The sequence below is a fragment of the Rhipicephalus sanguineus genome, chromosome 7, assembly GCF_013339695.2.
Source record: "Rhipicephalus sanguineus isolate Rsan-2018 chromosome 7, BIME_Rsan_1.4, whole genome shotgun sequence".
Taxonomy (NCBI): domain Eukaryota; kingdom Metazoa; phylum Arthropoda; class Arachnida; order Ixodida; family Ixodidae; genus Rhipicephalus; species Rhipicephalus sanguineus.
This window is the reverse complement of record NC_051182.1, coordinates 117,978,152-117,999,679: the sequence shown is the minus strand read 5'-3', so window position 1 is coordinate 117,999,679 and position 21,528 is coordinate 117,978,152. Positions and strand designations below refer to the sequence as shown.

The 21,528-nt window shown below is 46.6% G+C and overlaps 1 protein-coding gene across 1 annotated transcript; it reads left to right on the top strand.

Annotated features, from left to right (window-relative positions):
- The first annotated feature begins 221 nt into the window (after positions 1–221).
- Positions 222–20,824, top strand: LOC119400867 (uncharacterized). The gene is made up of 10 exons (XM_037667771.2): positions 222–351; positions 6,065–6,111; positions 6,908–6,946; positions 7,703–7,741; positions 10,094–10,190; positions 14,469–14,602; positions 16,436–16,483; positions 18,773–18,808; positions 19,162–19,324; positions 20,765–20,824. The coding sequence occupies exons 1-10, from the start codon at positions 279–281 to the stop codon at positions 20,797–20,799; spliced, it is 711 nt and encodes a 236-aa protein (XP_037523699.1). The 5' UTR covers positions 222–278; the 3' UTR covers positions 20,800–20,824.
- The last annotated feature ends 704 nt before the right edge of the window (positions 20,825–21,528 follow it).

The following is a 21,528-nucleotide window of genomic DNA, read 5'->3' as shown; positions in this document are numbered from 1 at the left end:
TGCTACTGCAAAAAAAAAAAAACGGATACGCATGTAATGACTCCCCACGCTGTGTGCGCAGATCCCATACAAATACATGGATTGAAAAAAAATCGATAATAACAAAAATATACAAAAAAATCTCCACCCGGACTCGGAAAGACATCTGCGCTCACGTCACCGCATCCGGATAGGCAATAGATGATTTCGGTTAAATAGAAAGGTACCGCGCGATCTCAGTTCAGATAACGCCCTGGTAACGTGTAAGTGACGCAGTCACCAAGCGAAAAGAGTCAACCATGAGTTGTACCAAGGTTATGGCCGCCGTTCTGGTCGTGGCCATCGCAGCGTCGGGAGCCGCTGCCTCAGCGCGTGAGTATATGCATGAGTGGCAAGTGTCGTGTCCTTCTTGTGCCCTTTGTCCCCGTCCAAAGTGCGCTACTTCACCATATAGGTATAGGAAGTACACTTTTAAGGCGAAGCGTTCTACGGGAACATGTCTCGTGGAATCTCGCTAAGTCTCGACAAGTATCGCCAAAGAAAAGCAAAACACCACGTTCCCTGCATGTTAATTTTTCCGGTCTATCCGCTCAGTCAGAAATCACAACGGAATACACAAAGAATTCTGATGTCTTTTCGCATTTTGGGACATGGCATGCTGTTGTTACCGTGCCTTCTGTCGTGAGGCTCTGTTGGGTGTCTTTTGTGTAAACAGGTTTCTGTAGCGCTACAACAAATTTGCGGCGATATTTCAGAAACCGCTCTGTCCTGACAATTCGCTGCCTGCTTTGTGAAGATATTTTTCTGCGGTACTACGAACATTTACTGTAGAACTTCGGCTCTCTGTTGTAAACAGAGAGCCGAAGACAGACTTCATTTCTCACGTCCCAACGGAAAAAAAGATGTCTCTTGCACACAAGGAAGGTCTGTCACTGCATCAGGACCTGTGGTAACTATATACGGAGAAATCTTGTTGCAACAACATCGCGGCCGCATTTTCGATGGAGGCGAAAATGCTTGAGGCCCTTGTGCTTAGATTTAGGTGCACGTTAGAGAATCCCAGGTGGTCGAAATTTCCGGAGCCCTCCACTACAGTGTCTCTCATAATCCTATCGTGGTTTTGGGACCACAAACCACAATAATTATTATGTTATAACAATTGGAGTTTCTGCTGTCCTGATGGCAAGTTCTGTTGTAATATTCGAGTTGGTAATCACTTGCGGCTTCCATTACCAGGCCTTAATTCGGAGTGTGACGCATAAACTTCAAATAGACAAAAAATATACAACATTCGTGATCCTTTGAGGTCTCTTTTTTGTTAGTTTTACTTTTATTAGCCACTGCAGAAGACCAACAATGTCACTGATTCACAAACATAGCGTTATTAGCGAAAGTGTGCAGATGACCAAACACCGCATTTGTCCAGTAACCGCACATTGTTGCAGCTTGCACTGGTCCTGGATTTGCTAAACATAGCTGAGAGAGCCCGCATAAAGGAAACAAAGCTGCTTGTTAACGTAACCGTTGTTGTTCCTGGGTTGAGTTGGTGAGTTGAGTTTACTCAAACACATGGCAGGTACATAATAGCAGTAGCGTAGCCAGGAGGTGGCACACCGGGATCGTGCCACACACTGGTCACGTGTTGGGACGTCAGGGTGCAGTAGGAACCGAAACTAGCTTTTAAAAACACACTGTAATTACTTTTTGAGGGTTCATTCACGCTTTGCAGCACATTTTCTGGGCTCTTGAGGACTTTGTCTGTCTCTTGACTCAAGAAAATAACAAATGGAAATTGTCGTGTCAGTGCCCCTTTAAGCGAGCACGTACTCGGAATCAACATGAACTAACTATAGGCCCACGTATATATTTTTTAATTATGTGTAGATTGTCCATAAAGCTTTGGTAAACGCGTGGCTCCGATCGCCAGCTTTAATTCACCAACAGAATATCTGCGTCCCTTTCTAACCCCTTAAATATTGTATTTAAATAACGGACTCAAACTGTGAGTACGAGCTAGTTGGGATTCCGCATTGTCTCCACATCGCAGAGGTGGATCAAAGACCGACAGGAGGGCGAAGAGAACCTCGGACTTGAGCGGAAGTTGAAGAACACGGAACACATAAAAATTTTTCTACATGTGTACTTCGGGTTCCTTTGTAAATAAGTTTCAGTTGAAAGTCAGCGTTGCGGCGTAATCTTATACATTCTGTGTACCGGACGGACAACGTGATAACGGTTTATGTACCCTCATCGCGTCCTACCGTCCACAAGGTTTCGTTTATATGGCAAGTACTCTCAATCATAGAGGTTCCTATTAATTCACTAGGGGAAATCTGGCACTAGTATCTAGGGGCGCTGCAACGCGTGGCGCTTCAGCCAGCATGGGAATGATGGGTAGCACACGGATTTCTCTAAGCTTAGTTCTTTCGGCTCCGTTTAGCTCCATGTGGCCTGTAGCCGCTTTGTCGCAAGACGAAGTTCAGCAAACGTTCAGCAGTTCAACTTCACCGCCTTGAGCTTTTTAAGCTCACCATTTCAAATCGCCTCGTGAAGTTCACAACGATCCATTCTCCTGACCGAAAGAAAAGCCAAAACACAACCATAAACAAGGCCACAAGTACGCTCTAAGCCGCATGCATGAAGATTAGGCAAATCCATGTACTACCCATCATTCTCTTGGTGGATGAACGATCGCAGCGCCAGAGTTCCCTCTTGTAAACATTGCAGGAAACTCTATGCTCTCAATGACTGGAAGATGCTATGAGTTGTGAAGAAAAGAAGTCACGTGACCACCCGGGAGCTTCGCGTTCACTTCGTGTTTGCGGCGTTGGCGTGACTTTTAGAAAAAAAATAAGCGTTTGTTTGATATAAAGAGGGCGGTAAAATAGCCACACCGTATGCTCTTTGCCTTCGAGACGTCTTAAAGCGAATTTATCAGGGACCTTGTAAGATTTTTTTTTTCTTTCGGCTGAACCATTATCAAGTACCTCATAAAAGTCGCAAGAAGCGGCTAAACTTTTCATAACATACCTTCGTAAAAACTACAACGAACAGTAATTACACACAACATGTTATTAAAGGCAACCGACCGAGCAATCACATTTTTGAAGGATGCGTAAGGCGGCATCCGCGATATCTTGCGATATAGACTTGGATCCAATGACGCTAGAGGTGGGGGCACGCTTGTATCGCCTTTTCGGCCGGTTTCAAGATTGCGATAGCAGAAGCAGGTGTTGCACCCAAGAAACTTCCGGTCACTTCAATTATCACTCTCTAATGCCGAAGCAGAAAGCGTGCTTTTGGAGTTGTGCCAGAGTAAGGAAAGACTCATTTTCCGCTTTCAGGTAAAAAGAAGGCGCTTAAAGTGAAGGACTAACTCTTATAATGTTGTGTGTGCAGCTTAGGTAAATATTCATATAAAATATTTGGCCAGACACAGGGAGAAAAGTGTTGAAAATGTGCCGGTTACTCGCTATGGCTTTTGTTCCTCGCCAACGCTGCTCGGCTACTCCGGCGCACAAAACCGGAAGTCGTCCAGCAGCCTTGTTTGTAAACAGCGAAAGGGTCTTATTTGGTAGCATTCAGATATTACCGTGATCGAAGTGACGCCAGTCAATCCTCGAGAAGCCCGGTATAATACACTTTCGTGTTCAAAGAAAAAAATTATGCCAGCTTGGCACTAGTGGTGCCAAGTCTGAAGGAGGAGCGGAGCTCGGCGGCCTTTCTTTTAGATGCGAAGCATCTTATGGCGGAGTTCAGTCTGGTGGTGGTGTGCGGCGTGACCACCCTTACTGTGCATGCGCAAACCCTCTCCACAAACCTCCTCTCTACTCCCCCTCTCCACTTAACGCCTGCCGAGATCGCGGAGCAGCGGGTGGAGCAGCGGAAGGCTCGACGCGCCGAAGCGCAACTTAAACGTCGGCAAGCGGACTCCGGGCTAGGGAAGCCCAGCGCAAACGCCAACGTCGGCAGGAAACTGCTACGGATGAAACGTGGGCTCGACATGCCGAAACGCAACGGCAGCGTCGGCAAGCAAGCCCCGCCGTACGCAACGCCGACGTCGAAGCCAAGCGTCAGCGTCGAGCCAACGCGTCGGCTGCGGACATACAACGCGAGTCCAACGCCCGTGCAGAACGCCTCGCAAGACAACTTCTACGCCCGGGATTCGACGGTGCCGACGCCCGGTTCCAGCGCGAATTCCTCGACCGGAGCTTCGGGCACAGCTGCAACGTGTGCGACCGACTTTGCTTCGATAACAATCTGAGCGAGGTCGGTAGCATGCCCAACGAACGCCGACGGAACGCGTTCGTGCAAGCACTCCGGCTTCGCATCGCCTCATGGTCCCCTTTAGCGGGAGATGGTGTAATTTTACAGACGATAGTCTTTCTTGGGGAACTTAAACACAGAAATTTTTGTTTAGAAAAAGTTTATTTCATCGTAGGACGTTACGAACATTTAGAAATCTTGGTCTGTCTTTCTGTCTGTTTGTCGGCACGTCCCTCGGTTCAGCCACTCGGCCAAAGTTGAACCACTTGCCCAAGGGCCAGCCATCGTGAACGGCTGACTAGGTTCATACTTGTGTACATTGTTGATCAAAAAGCAAACATTACGCATATCTGAGGCGCAACATCACTAGGTAAGTATTAGGTGGTGTGTTCCTTTAATAGAAAATACATAGATACGTAATTCTAGAGACCCTAGTTTCTTAAGCTGCGCTGAAAATGCGACTGCGCCGAAACTTGGCTTCCTCCGTGCCCTCTGCACGAGCTCATTGTTGTGTTTCGGTTTCGGTTCAGTATTGCACTGTACGAATTCCATGGGGCGCCGCTCTGGCATTCCTGCTTTTACCCAGGCGACGTGAATATAAAAGAGGGTGTGGAGAGTACTCGTTGAGTGCGGACGTTTCTTCTGCTTCGGCGCTTTGCGCCAAACCGCGTGTTCGGGCTGGCTGGCGTCCCCGCCGGTCGCGTTCGTCAATGCCGGTCTTCGCCTGCTGCTGCGCCGGGACAACCAGCCAGCAACACAGCATTCAGGTTTCCCGACGTATTGCCAGATGGCGTTCATATCTCACGCAGCGCCTCTTCTATCGCCTTTAGAGGACATTCGCAGCGAAGCACGCAGATGCGCGGCCAATATTTTTCATTTTATTTTCTTTCTTCCTTTCTTGTTTTCTTTCTTTCTCTTTCTCTCTGTTCATTGTATCTCTGTTTTTGTATGTTTCTTTCCTCTTTCTTTCTATCTCTTTCTGTCTCACTCTCTGTCTAAGCTTTTATGTCTTTTTTATGTATTTATTCCCTTTATTTCTCTCTATTTTTCTCTTCTCTTTCTTTCTGTCACTTTTGTCTCTCGCTCTGTATTTTTCACGTTTTCGTTTGACACTAGCACCTGCTGTACACTGTAGTGGGCTATGTTCAATTCCTGCGCCGCATACCCACTCAAGGAGTTTTGCGCGATGGAGCACAAGTAACCGGTAGCTTAAACAGCTTCATTGTAAAGAGAATGAAGAGAGCGCGTGCTGGTTAATGATGACGATAGTTTTTTCACGACGGAGCAAAAGTTACCGACAGCTTAAACAGCCTCGCTATTAAAAAAAAGATAGAGAACCTTGTGTCAACTCTGCATGCGCAAATTTGCTCTCAGCCCTCGTTCCCGTGAAGCGTTCGGGTGATTTAGGGCAAGAAAATATGTTTTAAAAGTAAGTATTCGGCGACTGTTCGGATTTCGAACGTACGGTTCTACATCTTACGCTTTGACAGAACGCCGCCGTAGTTGTCGAATTGGTTTCTGGCCAATCGCGACGCGAGCCACGACCGAACGTTCATAAACCGAACAAAAGCCGAACGTTGGTTGGTCGGTTGGGTCCTAGGGAAACGGCTCAACCCACTATGGGGGATCGGCCACGAAGCGTGCGGCAGTAGAATTTGTGGAAAAAAAAAAAGATTACAAAAAACGTGACCTACCCCTAGTCTCTTTCTTTCCATCCGTACTGTATCTGCTTCTGCGCTGCGTGAACGACGTCTTAGATAGGAACTGCAATCATTGTTGCTGGTACTTTTTAAATTGTATTTTCGGTATTTCTTTCCAGCTTCGTGCATCAACATCACACTCACTAACATACTGGGCATCGGCAACGTAAGTGATCAGAACGCAATTTAAACGCACCTGTTTACCTGCAGAACACACAAAGAGGAAACATGACGTATCACTTCGTCCTTAAAGCTTGTAGCAAACGTGAAACCACGGCACCAAAAAACTATTTTTTTGGAGATGACCCTGATCCTTGTCTCCGGTATTTGTAGTGGCACTCGCCCGTCGGCGTTCGTGTGCGCTGGTGTATTCTTTGGGTTAACTTTCTATCTCGTCGCGCTGCCAAGGCGGATCTCAGAGTCCACGTAGAAAGAGGCACGTGATTGAGATCTGTTCCGCCAGGCGCCGCAACGATCTCAGCTGGTCACAAAAGCGTCTCCTCTTTCAATAAACTCATTCAATCAATTTTCACTAAATATCCGGCGAATTACTAGGATCATATCTGAAGTAACTTATGCTCCGATATCATTATGTATCCAGTATAACTCTTAACTTGAACCAGCATCATCTTCTGCTTTCTAGAACGATTTTTATGAATGTTCGGAAAACCGAAAGTGAGGGCTCGACCGGAAGTGCTTGGAAGGGCAGAGAATTAGATGGAGGGACAGAATTAAGAAGTTCACGGGGATGACTCAATAAGCTCTCACAAGGTAGGGTAAAATGGAGATCAGTGAGAGAGGCCCTCGCTCTGCAGTGCACATGATCAGTCCGTCAGTCAAAGAACTTTATTAAGACATAAGATAGGCTATAGTAATGATAACGATCATTGGTGTTGATTCTTTCGGCGTTTTTGAAGTGAAACAGCACTTGTTTTTTCTTGCTTTTCCTCTTTCTCCTCCAGTGTATCGGCAGTTCTACAAACTTCTGTGGCAGCAGCAATGTAAGTATGGCCTTTTTTACAGCGAAAGCTGCTATGAGATCGCAACAACGGCCGATTTTTGGTGACGCAGTTGTCCGCCGCCGCCGCTGCCGCTGCGGTTGTCCGTAACCGCAATCGCGCCCGATGAGGAAAAAAAGATATCGAAGATCAAGCGGGATTTGAAACCAGGCACTGCCAGTAGCACTTGAGCGTTCTATTACAGAGCCACACTAGCGCTTGAAAATTTGTCGCAAAAAGACCCTATACAGACATTATATCAGGCGAGGAATTTCGTTAACAGATGTAATATAGCGTGGTATTAGAATAAAGTAACAACCAGGCGTCACACAATGGCAATTGCGCAACTAGTGGATCTTTTAAAGCTTCCCACCCATTACAAAGGGCTCAGGCATACTTATTCATTGTCATCAGCCGCAGCAACAACAAAGTGCACATAATGCCTTAGAGATGTGTATAGTGAGTACCTCGCTTCTCCGCAGGATGGTGAATACAGGCATAGTGGGTGCTTTCCTACCAAATATTATGATGATTTATGGCGTAGTGGGCACTTTGCAATTCTACTTGCAGTAGTTACCCCAAGAGAATTTACTACGGGTTCTAGAAAGGCCGATCCTTTAGCTTTCCGTGACTGCGCTGCGTGTTCCGCGCAGTCCTGGCGGTAATTTTTTTTTCTTGCTGCCTTCTTTATTTCTCTGTGAATGTATTGCGTGCCTTAAACGCCTTCTCCACTTCATAACTTTTCTTTTTTCTCTTCAGGCAAGTGCCTCGGCCCAAGCCATCGCTACAATAACGAGAGTAAGTCGGACAACGTCCGTCATTCCTAAATTCTTACTGAGGCATTGTTTATTTTACTCTCTCTTCACGGCACTATGATACAAACAACCTTATGAAACTATTTGGCATGCATGAATACACTTGTCTAGGGATATTGCTCTTTTTTTATGCTACTCTTTTCCCCCAAGCTTTAACTAGTAGCACGTGCTTCTTACATTCGGGAAAAATACATGCAGTGATTGATGTCGTTGACATTTGTCGGCTCAAGCTGTAAACTATTATCCTCTCGATGTTGGCCATTCATTCATTCATTCATTCATTCATTCATTCATTCATTCATTCATTCATTCATTCATTCATTCATTGAAAAATACCTTACAGTCCCAATGACATTGAGTGAAGGGGTTACAATGAAATCACAAGTAAACTTGCAAGGAACAGGTTTACAATTCAAGTAAACAATAGCAACCGAGAAAAATACGAGGCAAGAAAATTAACAATGCAGTACGTTAGCGAAATACAACAGCACATACAACAGCAGATTACACCATATTAGGAAAATGAAAATGCAACACCTCGTAAAAATAAGTAAAGCTTCAAAGTTAAGCGATAAAACAATCTTACGACGCGGTTGTAAGAAAGAGCACGTCAGGTTTGTGTCGAAACGTGAAAGGGTTACTATCAGGAATGATAGGATCAGGAAGATCATTCGACATACGGATGGCTTGTGGTAGTGCTGATTTGGTAAACGCGTTCGTGTTACCAAACATGCGTTTGAAACTGAGGTGCTTATGTTACGTGCGTGACGTCACTTTACATGGTTCCGCATAAAGTTACATGGTACCATTTAATAGCACCAGGATGGCACTGTTACCGCCGGGGCGATTATAAAAATACCAACAGCTCTAGCACCAGTAGACCTGCTCGTATTCGGCTAGGCAGATATATATGCATGGTGTTCCACGTAACATGGACCGAGGACGTTTAAGATAAAGTTGTTAGCCGCAACTGAACGAAACCAACAACCTATGGTTTGTCATCATTCGGCACTTGTTGCGGTATTTTTACATGGCGTTTAATTAGTTAATTAACAAACAACAATTACGCAAAGTATATTCGCTTTAGGGCCAAGAGCGTTTCGTTACGTTGTAGAGGGCATTCCAAAACGACCCATCATATTCTTTGTGGCAACGTACATTCCGGTGATTTCTTCGAGCGTTTAAAGAAAGGCCCCAAATATGAAATGAAACCATGTGACTGCTCTCATGTGCTAGCGTATTTCAGCGCTCCCAACCGTACTTCGAGCGAAAGAACCGTGCGCACGCAGCAAGCGAAACGACGTGTAATAATATATTAATAATAATTGTTGTGGTTTAACGTCCCAAAGCCACGATATGATTATGAGAGACGCCGTACGGTGGAGGGCTCCGGAAATTTCGACCACCTGGCGTTCTTTTAACGTGCACCTACAGTAGGTACACGGGCCTCAAGTATTTTCGCCTTCATCGAAAATGCGGCCGCGATGTTGTTGCAACAAGATTTCTCGGTGATATTACGTGACTGTAGCTTCTCTACTCTCATATCATATGTAGAGCCGCTACGGTCATATATATATACTATAATATTATACATACGACTACTCTACGTATGACAGCCGATCGGCTACACATTGTCGCTAAAATCGTGGTTTGCATAAAATAGCTGACAACTCTTTCAGAAACTTCAACAGCCCTCCCCCTATATGCGGCATCTCTCGTTGCCAGGTGTCACTTATTGTAGCTAAATCCGGTCACTCAGGTTGATCAGGCCAATCAAGTGAAGCCCCGCCCAGTTAAGTCATGTCTCAGTCAGTCCAATCAGTCCAGTCAGTGAGCCAGTCATTACAGTCAGTCAGTATTGCTGTCGGACAATGACGTCAAGTTTCATTTAATCACAGACTTTCCATCATTTCATCAATATTTCTGAAGAGGGGGATTTCGCTGGAGGCAACGTTTCGGCAAGTGGCCTTGTCTATTTCAAGGCCGTTGCTGTCTTGAAAAAGAGAAGACCATTCGTCGAAACGTCGCCTCCAGCGACACAACGTGTTCAGAAATAGCCGTGTCTTCAAGCGTCCACCTTCTCCCGAACTTCCGTCCTGTTTAGACTTCCTTTATTTGTCCCGTAGTTTCCCAGCTGCAATCCACAATACGCAGTCTTTCATTTCACTTCACTGGGACCACGGCAGAGGCCCACTGTCTTTGTCGTCGTCCCTGAAAAGCTTGGAGCGCTAAGGGATACACGGGGTATACAGTTGCGCTGCTGATCTGCTGTGCGCCGAGCTTGCACTGAATTCTAGGTTCTGAATCCTAACGCACAGTCATGTCTTCTTCGCAGTGCGCCATCCAGGGAATCGTCGCCAATGGTTCGCCTCAAGGAATCATCGATACTCTGCTGCCCCTGCTTGTGATAACAGTGAGCCGCTACGTTCCAGGTAAGATATAGCGACATGTAAACCCATACGCATGCGCACGAGGGGGGCAGGAGCCCCCCCCCCCCCCCATGGAGATAAAGGAGGGGGGCGCCAATTCTTCCCTATACCTTAACTCACTCGTTCCTTTCACGTCATTTTTTAATGCGCTGGCTTACGGCTACGCATTTTTCTTGGCGATAACGGCGATGAAGGACTCTTGGTGTTGCATTCAAAGAACTGTTTACTTGTCACCTTTATTCCCGGAAAACCAGGGACCAATGGCAGGCCCTTGTGGGAAGCACGCCATCGCTTCATTTTTGCATGTATTGCGGAGCTCCTTTTCTCTTAGACTCGTTTAACCATAGGGTGGGGGTGGGGGGGGGGAGGGGGGTTGTGGCTGCGGTAAAACTCCCCCCCCCCCAATAGAGAAACCTGCGCATGCCTATTTATATACCCATGACATTACCCTGTTGTCCCCCCCCCCCCCCCCCACCAGCTCACTTGATAAAGACGCTTACTACAAACACTTTCTAGAAGGAAATCTGTCACGTATAAACGGGGGTAGGGAGGGGTTTTTTAAAGACGATAGTCTTTCTTGGGGAACTTAAACGCAGAAATTTTGGTCTGTCTTTCTGTCTGTCCTTCTGTCTGTCTTTCTGTCTGTCTTTCTGTTTGTCGGCACGTCCCTCGATTCAACCACTCGGCCAAAGTTGAACCACTTGCCCAAGGGCCAGCCATCGTGAACGGCTGACTAGGTTCATACTTGTGTACATTTTTGATCAAAAAGCAAACATTTCGCATATCTGAGGCGCAACATCACTAGGTAAGCATTAGGCGGTGTGTTCCTTTAACAGAAAATACATAGATACGCAATTTTAAAGACCTTGATGGTATGCGTTTAACGTTGAGACAGTAACGCGTTTATTAAAAGATTGCCACAGCTGAAGCGATCAGCGCTCCAAGCCGAGCAAGCGCGAGCGCCAACAGCCACCGTCTTCGTCTTCTTCTTTCGCAGGCGTTCTTGTCTGCGCCGTACCATGTTACAAATCACTCCCCCGCGGAAAAGGAGCCATCCTGGCGACCTAAGGAACAGGTACAGCTGGTGGGTCATAATGCGGCTTCAGTCGATCGACGTGAACAGTCTCGCGGCCGCGACGAAGGCGGCCCGTAGATGATTGAACAGGCTCAATCATATAGTTAACTGGGGATGCTTGACGTAGGACGCGGTAGGGGCCTTCGTACTTAGGCAGTAGCTTTGTGGAAAGGCCAGGAGTGGAGGAGGGAACGCGAAGCCACACCAACGTTCCAGGCGAATACGACTGAGGAGGCAGGTTTTCGTCGTGACGGTCCTTCTGGCCCTACTCGCCCTACAATGTTACAACCCTAGTTTCTTAAGCTGCGCTGAAAATGCGACTGCGCTGAAACTTGTCTTCCTCCGTGCCCTCTGCACAAGCTCATGTTGTGTTTCGGTTTCGGTTCAGTATTGCATTGTACGAATGACAGGGGGCGCCGCTCTGGCATTGCTGTTTTAACCAGGCGACGTGTAAATAAAAGAGTGTGTGGAGAGTACTCGTTGAGTGCGGACGTTTCTTCTCCTTCGGCGCATCGCGCCAAACAGCGTGTTCGGGCTGGCCGGCGTCCCCACCGGTCGCGTTGGTCACCGCCGGTCTTCGCCTGCCGCTGCGCCGGGAGTACCAGCCCGCAACACAGCACTCGTGTTTCCCGACGTATTGCCAGATGGCGTCCATATCTCACGCAGCGCCTCTTCTATCGTCTTTAGACGACATTTGCAGCGAAGCACGCAGATACGCGGCCAACTTTTTTCTTATGGGTCGTAAGCGACTATGATGTATTTATACTCTCCGCTATGTGATAGCATGTTCCTGAAGCTGGGCCGGCTCCGTTTTGCGTGCATCTTCCATCTCTTTGCTAACCAGAGCTGTCACATAAAACTTGTTCTGGAACTCCGTCGCGCAACTTATTGCTGTTGTGACCTGCACGATCGGCATCATAACCTGCAATGGAGATATTCGTCGACTATGAAGAATAAAAAACACATAAAAAAATCTTCACGAACACAATTATCGAAACGTTATCAATATTATGCGACCGGTGTAAGAAACAATTTAATGGGCCATTCCACTGTGTGAAGGTGAACGACCAGCGAAGATATGTAGCACACGGCACAGAGGCATAGGTCGGCAGAAAATGTGGAGCTCACTCAGACTCACTCATGAAATACATTTTGCCCTTAGGGCTCACTCGGACTCAGACTCACCAAAATTTTCCTCAAGTGGACTACTCACTTGGACTCAGACTCACTGAAATTTTTCTCAGCCGGACTCACTCGGACTCACTCGGACTCAAGCTCACCAAAATATTACTCACTCGGACTCACTCAGACTCAGACTCACGGCCCTATCTGAGTCTGAGTGAGTGGACTCGTGGGTCGGTTAGCGTATAATTGTCGTTTTTGACCATGGTGTCAATGCTCTTTAACACCAATATCTCGCATAATTGGTGTTCTACTTGGCTCCTTTTGACCTCGAACCTTCGATTATGAGTTAACAGTGGTTACAATCTAGTAAGAACATTTTTATTGAAAGTGGTGACTGACACGAGATATTTTTATCATGAACTTCCTGTGAAAGAGGTTCCGGGGGGAGGCCAACCTGCCTCCCCCCCCCTTCGTTCTACGTAATACACGCCTCTCTAGCAAATATTGAGCTGGCGTATGAACGCTAGTGCTTTGAAGTATGTGCGAGTCGGCGGGAGTATAAACGTGCGCCGACACAAGGCTGATAGTAATGCTGGTTGTGTAGATCGAACAATAGGTCGGCAAAGAATAGTGAACTTCACTCAGACTCACCCCAGAAAAATATTTTGCGCTAGGGCTCACTCGGACTCAGACTCATCAAAATTTCCCTCTACCGGACTCACCCGGACTCAGACTCACTAAAATGTTTCTCAAGCAGACTCACTCGGACTCAAGCCCACTAAAATATTACTCATCCAGACTCACTCAGACTCAGACTCACGGCTCGATCTGAGTCTGAGTGAGTCTGAGTGAGTTGACTCATGAGTGAGTTTGTCGACCTATGCACGGAGGTGACACAGATCTTTTATTAAAAGTACAGAAATGCATGCAAAAGTGCAGAATTCTCATGAAAAGTACAGAAAGGTGCAGCAGGTCTCTTTTGAATTTAACATATGCTCTTTTAAAGTATTCCATTTGAGCATCGTGCATCTTTTTGCCACAGTCTATGTTTCGCGACATTTTAGAGGACCAGTTGTGAGTTGTGGGGTTCGCCTAATTAGTGTGGCATATACGTTGGTGTTCGCCGCCTCTGTGTGTTCCCTTAATTTTTGTAGCAGTGCAATGGTGGGTAGTCGGGTTTGTCCAATTTAAACCTCCTTGGGTTTGCCCAATTTCTATGGTAGGGTTGCTTTTCGTAGGGTCAGTGTTCGTTTCAGTGGCGTAAATGCAGAAAACTCACGAGGGGGGATACACATAATGTGATGGCGGCCATTTTATTTTGTAATGCAGGTTTTATTTTAATGATATAAAAATTCAAATCATGCTTCGAAATAAGTAAAACGAGCATAGGTTCCCACCTGCTGTAATAGTACTGTGCTGTAATAAAACGAAAACGCCGACCAAGGTAAAAGGCACAAAAATTTCAAGAAGACGTACGGTAGCCGGAACGTCGACATTTTTGTGCTTTTTACGTTGGTCGGCGTTTTTCTTGTATTTTACTATGTTTGTCCCCGACGAGACGGGATTTCGTCAGACTCGTTTTGACTGTTGCACTGAGCTTTTTAGTATTCTCGGAAACCGGTCGAGCGGCAGTGGCAATTTCAGTACAGTCTTACTGAGATTAGGGTATTGAGCAGAGTTACCAACAAAAACACAAACATACGTTTAAAAAAGTTGACTACGAAACGTTCTTTACAGAATTAGTAATGACCACCTAGGGGATCAAAATATCCACTCGACTAGCATAGTCATCAGGCTATGTTTTAAAGATAAATCTCAGGGAGAGGACACTTGCAATGGTGTGTCCCCCCAACCTAACCCTCCCCCCTTGATTTACGCCATTGGAGTCACGACTTGCCAACATTAATGCAGTTTTGCTCAAAACAAAATGAATGATATATTCAATCGCTTCAAATCAACAAGAAATTCCTGTGCGGCGGGGCAAACGTCATCGATGTTGCATTTCTACATACGACACTTTGTTTTACTTTCTCTTTATATTATGACGGATCTGTATTCTAGTCTAACCCTTCCATTTCTAGGTGGTGCCAACCTAGGTAGCCTCCTCAACACGGGCGGTTTAGGAGGACTCGGCATGGGCTCCCTCGTCAGGAACGACTCCTGCAATGGCTCGATCAACATCGCCCTGTCTGCCATGGGCGGCAACCTGAGCAGTGTGCGTCTCGGCAAGGAACATACCGTGTTTACACGATTATATGCCGACCCATTTTATCTAAACTTGAAATCCGAAGGTGGGAAGTCGACCTACAATCGAAACTAGTTGCGGTTGTAAGGTGACTTGCATCCAAAACCAAAACAAGCGAGAAATCAGGCACGCTGTGGCATGGTTACGACATTACTTTCCGGCTCTACCGGTTACATATACCGTATTTTCTCGTGTATAACCCGCTCCCTTAGCAACGATTCGCGGAAAATTATGTAAAAATGATCCCCGCGTGTTGCTGCAAAGCTAGCTTGCCTGCGTAGCTTTGAATAACTGCCGTAAAACCACCGTTGCGCACAAGAATTCGAGTTTGTTTTCTTCAGCGACATCGTGAAAAATTTTTAAAGAAATGTGCTGCAGCTTTTGTGTTTTACCCTGTGATTTTAGGGGATTTGGGGGGGGGGGTGTCGACCAGCATTCGAGTCGACTTACAATCGTGTAAATATGGCACGTTAACCTTGTGTTTAAATCGCGTTAACGGGACCGACAACCACTCCCAACACTAATTGAGATAACCCCACAAGTGGAAAGACTGTATATTGCATTGGCTAAAACGAAACCTGTTTTTCTCATTGAACACGGATTTACATTTTTATTCCTTCAAAAATACCACAAAAATTTACTCTTGCGCGACAAAAAAGCGAAGATGCCTATGATTTCTATCACGGGACTTTTTAATGCTGTACGCGGTTAATGGTCTCTATCTTAGTGTTGAAATGCAGTCCACTTTTGCATTCTAATATTTTTTCATTAAAAATGTGCATATACGCCTTAATTTATTCTGAGCATAACTGTGGCGCCACCTTCGCTTGGCGTATGATCCGACACTCATGGTCAGGCAGCATTATAGTGAACTAGAACCAATATAGTTCACTATAGGCAGCATGAAAGTTGTTACTTGTAGTACTAGCGGCACCTGCCTACGAGCTGGACAAGTACCAAGAGCACCTGGCCCGTGATTCGTTAAAGGGACTTCACGTGACGACGAGCATTCGGAAAACTTATTCTGCCTTCTTTTTATACTTAAAAATATTTTAAAATGTGAAAGGGTGGTTAACCACAGTCGTACTCACTCCTGTGAAAGCAGAACGTTGAGAGTAATGACCAGTTTGTGAGGACGGCTATCGGCATCGCTATCGCTTATCATCGCGGCTTTTCAGGTACAAAAATCCTGCTTACAAAATATCCGCGTGCTTTTGGAATCAACCAAGCGCTGCAGGTTTAACCGCCACCGAGGAGGAGCTTTTCAGTGCGCCGTAAAAAAAAGCTTGGCAGAGAAAAATCGATAGTCAGTCCCTTTAAGATGCCCCGAAGAGAGAGATACACATCGCATCAGTTTAAGACCAGCGTTGTTTTAATGTTCTGCTTGTATTCCTTTTGTGAGAGAAAATAGTTTATTATTATTATGTGCAACAAAAGTTCGAGGGTATATTCGGACACTTCATGGACACTTCATGCGATCACAGGTCACTGTCGCTGACGTGTTCCATTAAGCCAAATGCCGAGTTACGCCGTCTTAAAACTGTATAAACAATTCAGTAGAACGTTTCAACAGCCTATTAGCGTAGCTGTGTGGGCTAGTTGGTTACTGTGTTTACCCTCACTTTCAGGAACCGTTCTACATCCTTTATTCGATGAATGTCCATGAAGTTCTTAAGTTCATTCTCGATTTCTTTTCACTCTTGTAAATAATTTAGCAGAAGTTGACTCTCTCATTATCACGTCACAAAAATCGGCATGATGATGTTCCCACGAACTCATACCTGTTGACATTGATGCACGCAGTGCACCGGTGACATACTGATGACGTGCACGGCTGGATCACCGACCACGGTAAGCTTCTCAGCATGTGTCAGCAAGGCAACTTGCTGAAAAGAAATAAAGTCTCATGAGATTGCTGTTTTTTTTTAACATAGGTTTCGCGTCCTGTAGAACTTTCAGCTTTAGTAATGCATTAAACTGCTGTACAAAAAAGAAATGAAGCAATAGTAGCCAGTGGAGCTAGTCTTTGCAATCCTTCTTTAAAGGGACACTAAAGACAAATAACAATTTAGGACACAGTGAAAGTTCAATGTATGAGAACGTCTAAAACGGCAATATTATCAACAGCAGTGCCCTACTTACCGAGAAATTAAGCTAAATGTATCACACGACGTGCGCCAAGAGTGGGACATTTTGGAAATGATCCCGATGACGTGAGAGCGTCCGACTAAAATTAATCACTCGTAATCAAACTAGCTGCAATAAAAAAAGAACTTTCCGTGCATCAGGAGACGTAATAAAATGCTACTTGTTCATTTCTGTTTGATTCGTGGAAAAAAAGGGGACCATGAGGCGATGCGAAGCCGGAGCACTTGCACGATCGCGTTCCGTTGGTGTTCGTCGGGCATGCTACCGACCTCGGCCTCGTCACAAAGGCACCCGGAGAGCCAGAAACCCTCTCCTCAAAACCCGCTTCTGGAGCCCGCAAGCAGCAGCAACCGGGAGGAATGCTGTACACAGCAGGACAAAAATTGGCCGCGTATCTGCGTGCTTGTCGCCGAAATGTCGCCGCGATTAGCGCTGCGTGAGCTATGGGCACCATCTGGCAATACGTCGGGAAACATGAGTTTGTGCACATGGCCTTCGAGATGGCGGGCGCGAAACCCGCCGCGCGCCTGCCATCTCGGAAGCCATGTTGTGCAGAGGGTACGGAGGAGGTTCTTTCCTTCCTCCGTGATAGAGAGCGTTCGTCTGCGTGCATTGCGTCGCATTTTCAGCACAGCTGCATTATCAGCGCAGCTTAAGAAACTAGGGTCTTTAGAATTGCGTATCTATGTATCTTCTATTAAAGGAACACACCACCTAATACTTACCTAGGAATGTTGCGCCTCAGATATGCGTAATGTTTGCTTTTTGATCGACAATGTACACAAATATGAACCTAGTCAGCAGTACAACATGGCTGGCCCTTCGGCAAGTCGTTCAACTTTGGCCGGTTGGCGGAATCGGGTGACAGACAGACAAACCAAAATTTCTGCGTTTAACTTATCCAAGAAAGACTATCGTCTTTAAAACCCGTTCGCGCCCCCACAGCAGGAGAGCGAGACAAGCAGCCGCGCCTCAAACGCCCCCCCCCCCCCCCTGGAAGTACACCGCGCCGCCTTCCTGCTCCCCCGCCGACTTGTCCGGCTTTCCTGCGGGCAGCAGCCCAGAGAAAACCCGCTTGGCCGGTTCGCCTCCTGCGCATGCGTAGTGTGAGTGCGGACTAGCCCACTGCAGGACATACTCCCGAGCAAGAGATGCTTCGCATCTAAAAGAACCTGTTTGGCGTTGCGACGGGGAACGGCGCGCGTAGAGAGTCGCTGCCGAGGCTGCTGTCGTAGTACGCAACGACGCCGGCACTACGAGCCCTCCGCAGCATACCGCGATCATCGGGGCTCAAGTCGATGTATTGCAGCCCAGCGTCGCGAGCCAATATCTCGTTGTCAGGTTCACCGTCGACATCCATTGTGGCGACTGCGGCAAGCTTCGATGGCTTCGATGGCCGTTGTTGCTGCTGTGGCTCCCGCTACTTTCGCTATGCTGCTACTTATGTCGGCGGCCGCGCAGTAAAGGCGGGCAACGTTGGGCATGGCAGCATGGACGTCAGAAAGACCGCTCTCAGGCGGGTGATTTGAAGTGCGCTAACGCGATGCGGACTGCTGAAACGGGATTTTATTTCAAAATAAACACTTCCTTGGCACAAAAGTGGCACTACAAGGCTTCTGGACCACTATTTCAACAATCAAAGTCGACTTAATATTTGCTTTTAGTGTCACTTTAACACCATCGATTGCAGTCGACTTAATCTAAGAAAGTCGCAGTTGTGAATCGTTTTCTATAACAGCTTGCAGTTTGGGAGCTTCTGGCTACGCGCGGCGAGAGCTGATATGTGTGCGCCCGCGTTATTCGTTCTTGCTTTCCTTCCCCGTGCAGGATAGCAAACCTGGTGTAACCTGGTGATTCTCCCTGCCTTCCCTTTACCTTTCTCTCCCTTTGTATTCCCTGCCAAGACTGGCGATCACCTGCCCCTATTTTGTGTTCTTTGCCGCGACCGCAACTCGCAGAATGCTTTCGTGTGAAATCTTGTTTCTCTTGCAGACAAGCATGATCCAGTCTGACTTCCAAGCCATTGCCGTAAGTGAACTATCCTTTCTTATTTAGGCAAAAGCCCTAGATGTTTCATCAAACGCGAAAATTTTTAACCGTCGGCGTGCCGTTCCGCGGCGTCGGCGTCACCACAAGTGATGCAAGAAAATCAAGTGGTGACGTCATCTCATGACGCCACAATCACGTCACATTCCGCCAAGATTTGTCATGTCATAGGACGCCACCAAAATCAACCAGATGTGCAATTTACAGCTCAGCTGTTACAAAATCTTGCGGTAAAATCCTGCGCGGACGGCGCCCTACTACTTCCGGTGTGCTATCGAAATTTGCAACTGTAACTGCCGAGGCAATAAATATTTCGTCGCTTTCGTACATTCCAGTGCCTGCTTCGTCAACTTCCGGCAAGCCAGTTTGCAACAGCCGCCCAGAGCTTCGTCTGCCCGCTGTTGCAAGCGGTCAGCTCTGCCGGGTCAAGCAACATATTTCTTCAACTGGCTCTGATTGGCATTCGGACGTCGCTACAGACAGCACTCGGTATCCAATGTAAGTGTACCATGTTAAATATTGGTAGTGTACTGAATTATTGGATTGACCGCCGCAGTGGTGCAGTGTTTACGGTGCTCGGCTGCTGACCCGAAAGTCGCGGGCTCGATCCCGGCCGCGCTGCGGTCGCATTTCGATAGAGGCGAATAAATGCTAGAGGCCCGTGTACCATGCGACGTCAGTTCACGTCAAAGAACCCTAGATAGCCGAAATTTCCAGAGCCCTCCACTAGGCGTGCCTCATAACGATATGGTTGTCTTGGCACGTAAAACCCCACAAATTATAATTTATTGAATCATTGGGTTCTCATGGAATGAAGCCGTTGTAGGTGTTACTACAGCGGATCCGACAGCCATCATTATCGATCAGTCAGCCACCTTAGCCAATATAAGCCAGAGCTCGGCAACATTAGCGAACATTAGGCTGGCATTAAGCATGCATAGTTTTGCCACCGCTTAATACTATCATCCAATGGTAACGAGAGCTGCTAGTATTCGAGTCAACACTGTAGTGGTAGTCTCGTGACATGATTAGGGACTGATAGACTGCAATTACTTTGTGATTGGGCCAAGCTTTTCGTCAGCCATAGGTATCCATTGCAGAGCGTGGGTGGTCTTAAGAAGCCAGGCAAGAGAGTGTTTTCAAAAAGGAATCATAAGCTATGAGCCCTGGCATTGGTTGGCAGAGCTGCATCTTTTCAAGATACAACTAAAGCTATTCTTTTTGTTGATTTATCCTTCAGGAAAGGCTTCACCAGCTAACGAGTCGGACGAAGTGTGTTTTTAAATGTCTCGTTATCAATTTATTAACAGTAATTGTTGTGGTTTTACGTCCCAAAACCACGATATATGATTATGAGAGACACCATAGTGGAGGGCTCCGGAAATTTCAACTGTCTGGTATTCTTTAACGTGACCTAAATCTAAGCGCACGGACCTCTTTTCCGTATATCGAAATGTGGCTTCTCCGCGGCCGGGATTCGATCTCGTGACCTTCGGGTCAGCAGTCAAGCGCCATAACCACTATATTACCGCGGTAGTTAAATGTATTAGGTTCTGACGTCTTAATCCAACCCATCAGCTATGAAAGACGCTTAAAGAGTGTGTCTGGGCCTACCTGTTCACCACAAAATTACCAAAGTAAAGTTATCATGACTTTATAAAACTGTAAAGCTTGCCCAATTCGGTTAAGCTGTCATGAACACGGTGGTGACAGCAATGTTCTGTGATGAAGATACACTGCGCACTTTTCGCATTGCCTTATTGTCAGAGTCGTTTTATCGTCACAGTCGTTATAAAGATAGAAAAAAAATGGTTAAAAAAACTAAAAGCCTCGTTTCTGGTCGACGTTTGCGACAGTTCACGGGGGACGAACGTTTTTCACTGACCTCAACACCATTGGAAATGAAGAACGATGTTTTCTTTTTCTTTTTTTTTTCAGGTTCTTCTCTTCCAAGCCTGCCTACTTTTGGATAAAAGCTGGATTCAGAGACAACGAACAGACTGGAAGAAGCGCGTGGCCATTAAGTTAAATAAATCGCCGTTTCTTCCTGCCTAATAAACATTAAGCATCATTTTTTTTATTTTATTACATCGATTATCGGTACGCCACTCCCTGCCTACAAGTGTTGCTTATCAAAAATAAAGCCTCTTAGTCGCCGGAAAATTCGTCCTGGTCCCGGGTTAGAACCCGGGACCAACGCCTTTCCGGGGCCGTCGCTCTGCCAATTGAGCTAACCAGGAAGCTAGCAATTGGCAGCGCGAGGGCGAATTCATCGACAACAGACAACAGCAGCTTCGTGCCACAAATGGGTGGTTGTCTATTTTCCTTTTCTTCACCTTTCCGCCACCTTGCGGACTTCCGCAGAACTTATTTTCAATATGTGTCCAGTTTCTTCGAGTTGTCGATGAATTCGCCCTCGCGCTGCCACTTTCTAGCTTCCTGGTTAGCTCAATTGGTAGAGCGACCGCCCCGGACCAGGACGAACTTTTCGGCGACTAAGAGGCTTTATGTTTGAGAAATCCGTTGGATTTCCTTGTGGCTTCGTGCTACAAATGGGTGGTTGTCTATTTTCCCTTTCTTAACCCTTCCGCCACCTTGCGGACTTCCACGGAACTGATTTTCAATATGTGTCCAGTTTCTTCGAGTTGTCGATGAATTCGCCCTCGCGCTGCCAATTGCTAGCTTCCTGGTTAGCTCAATTG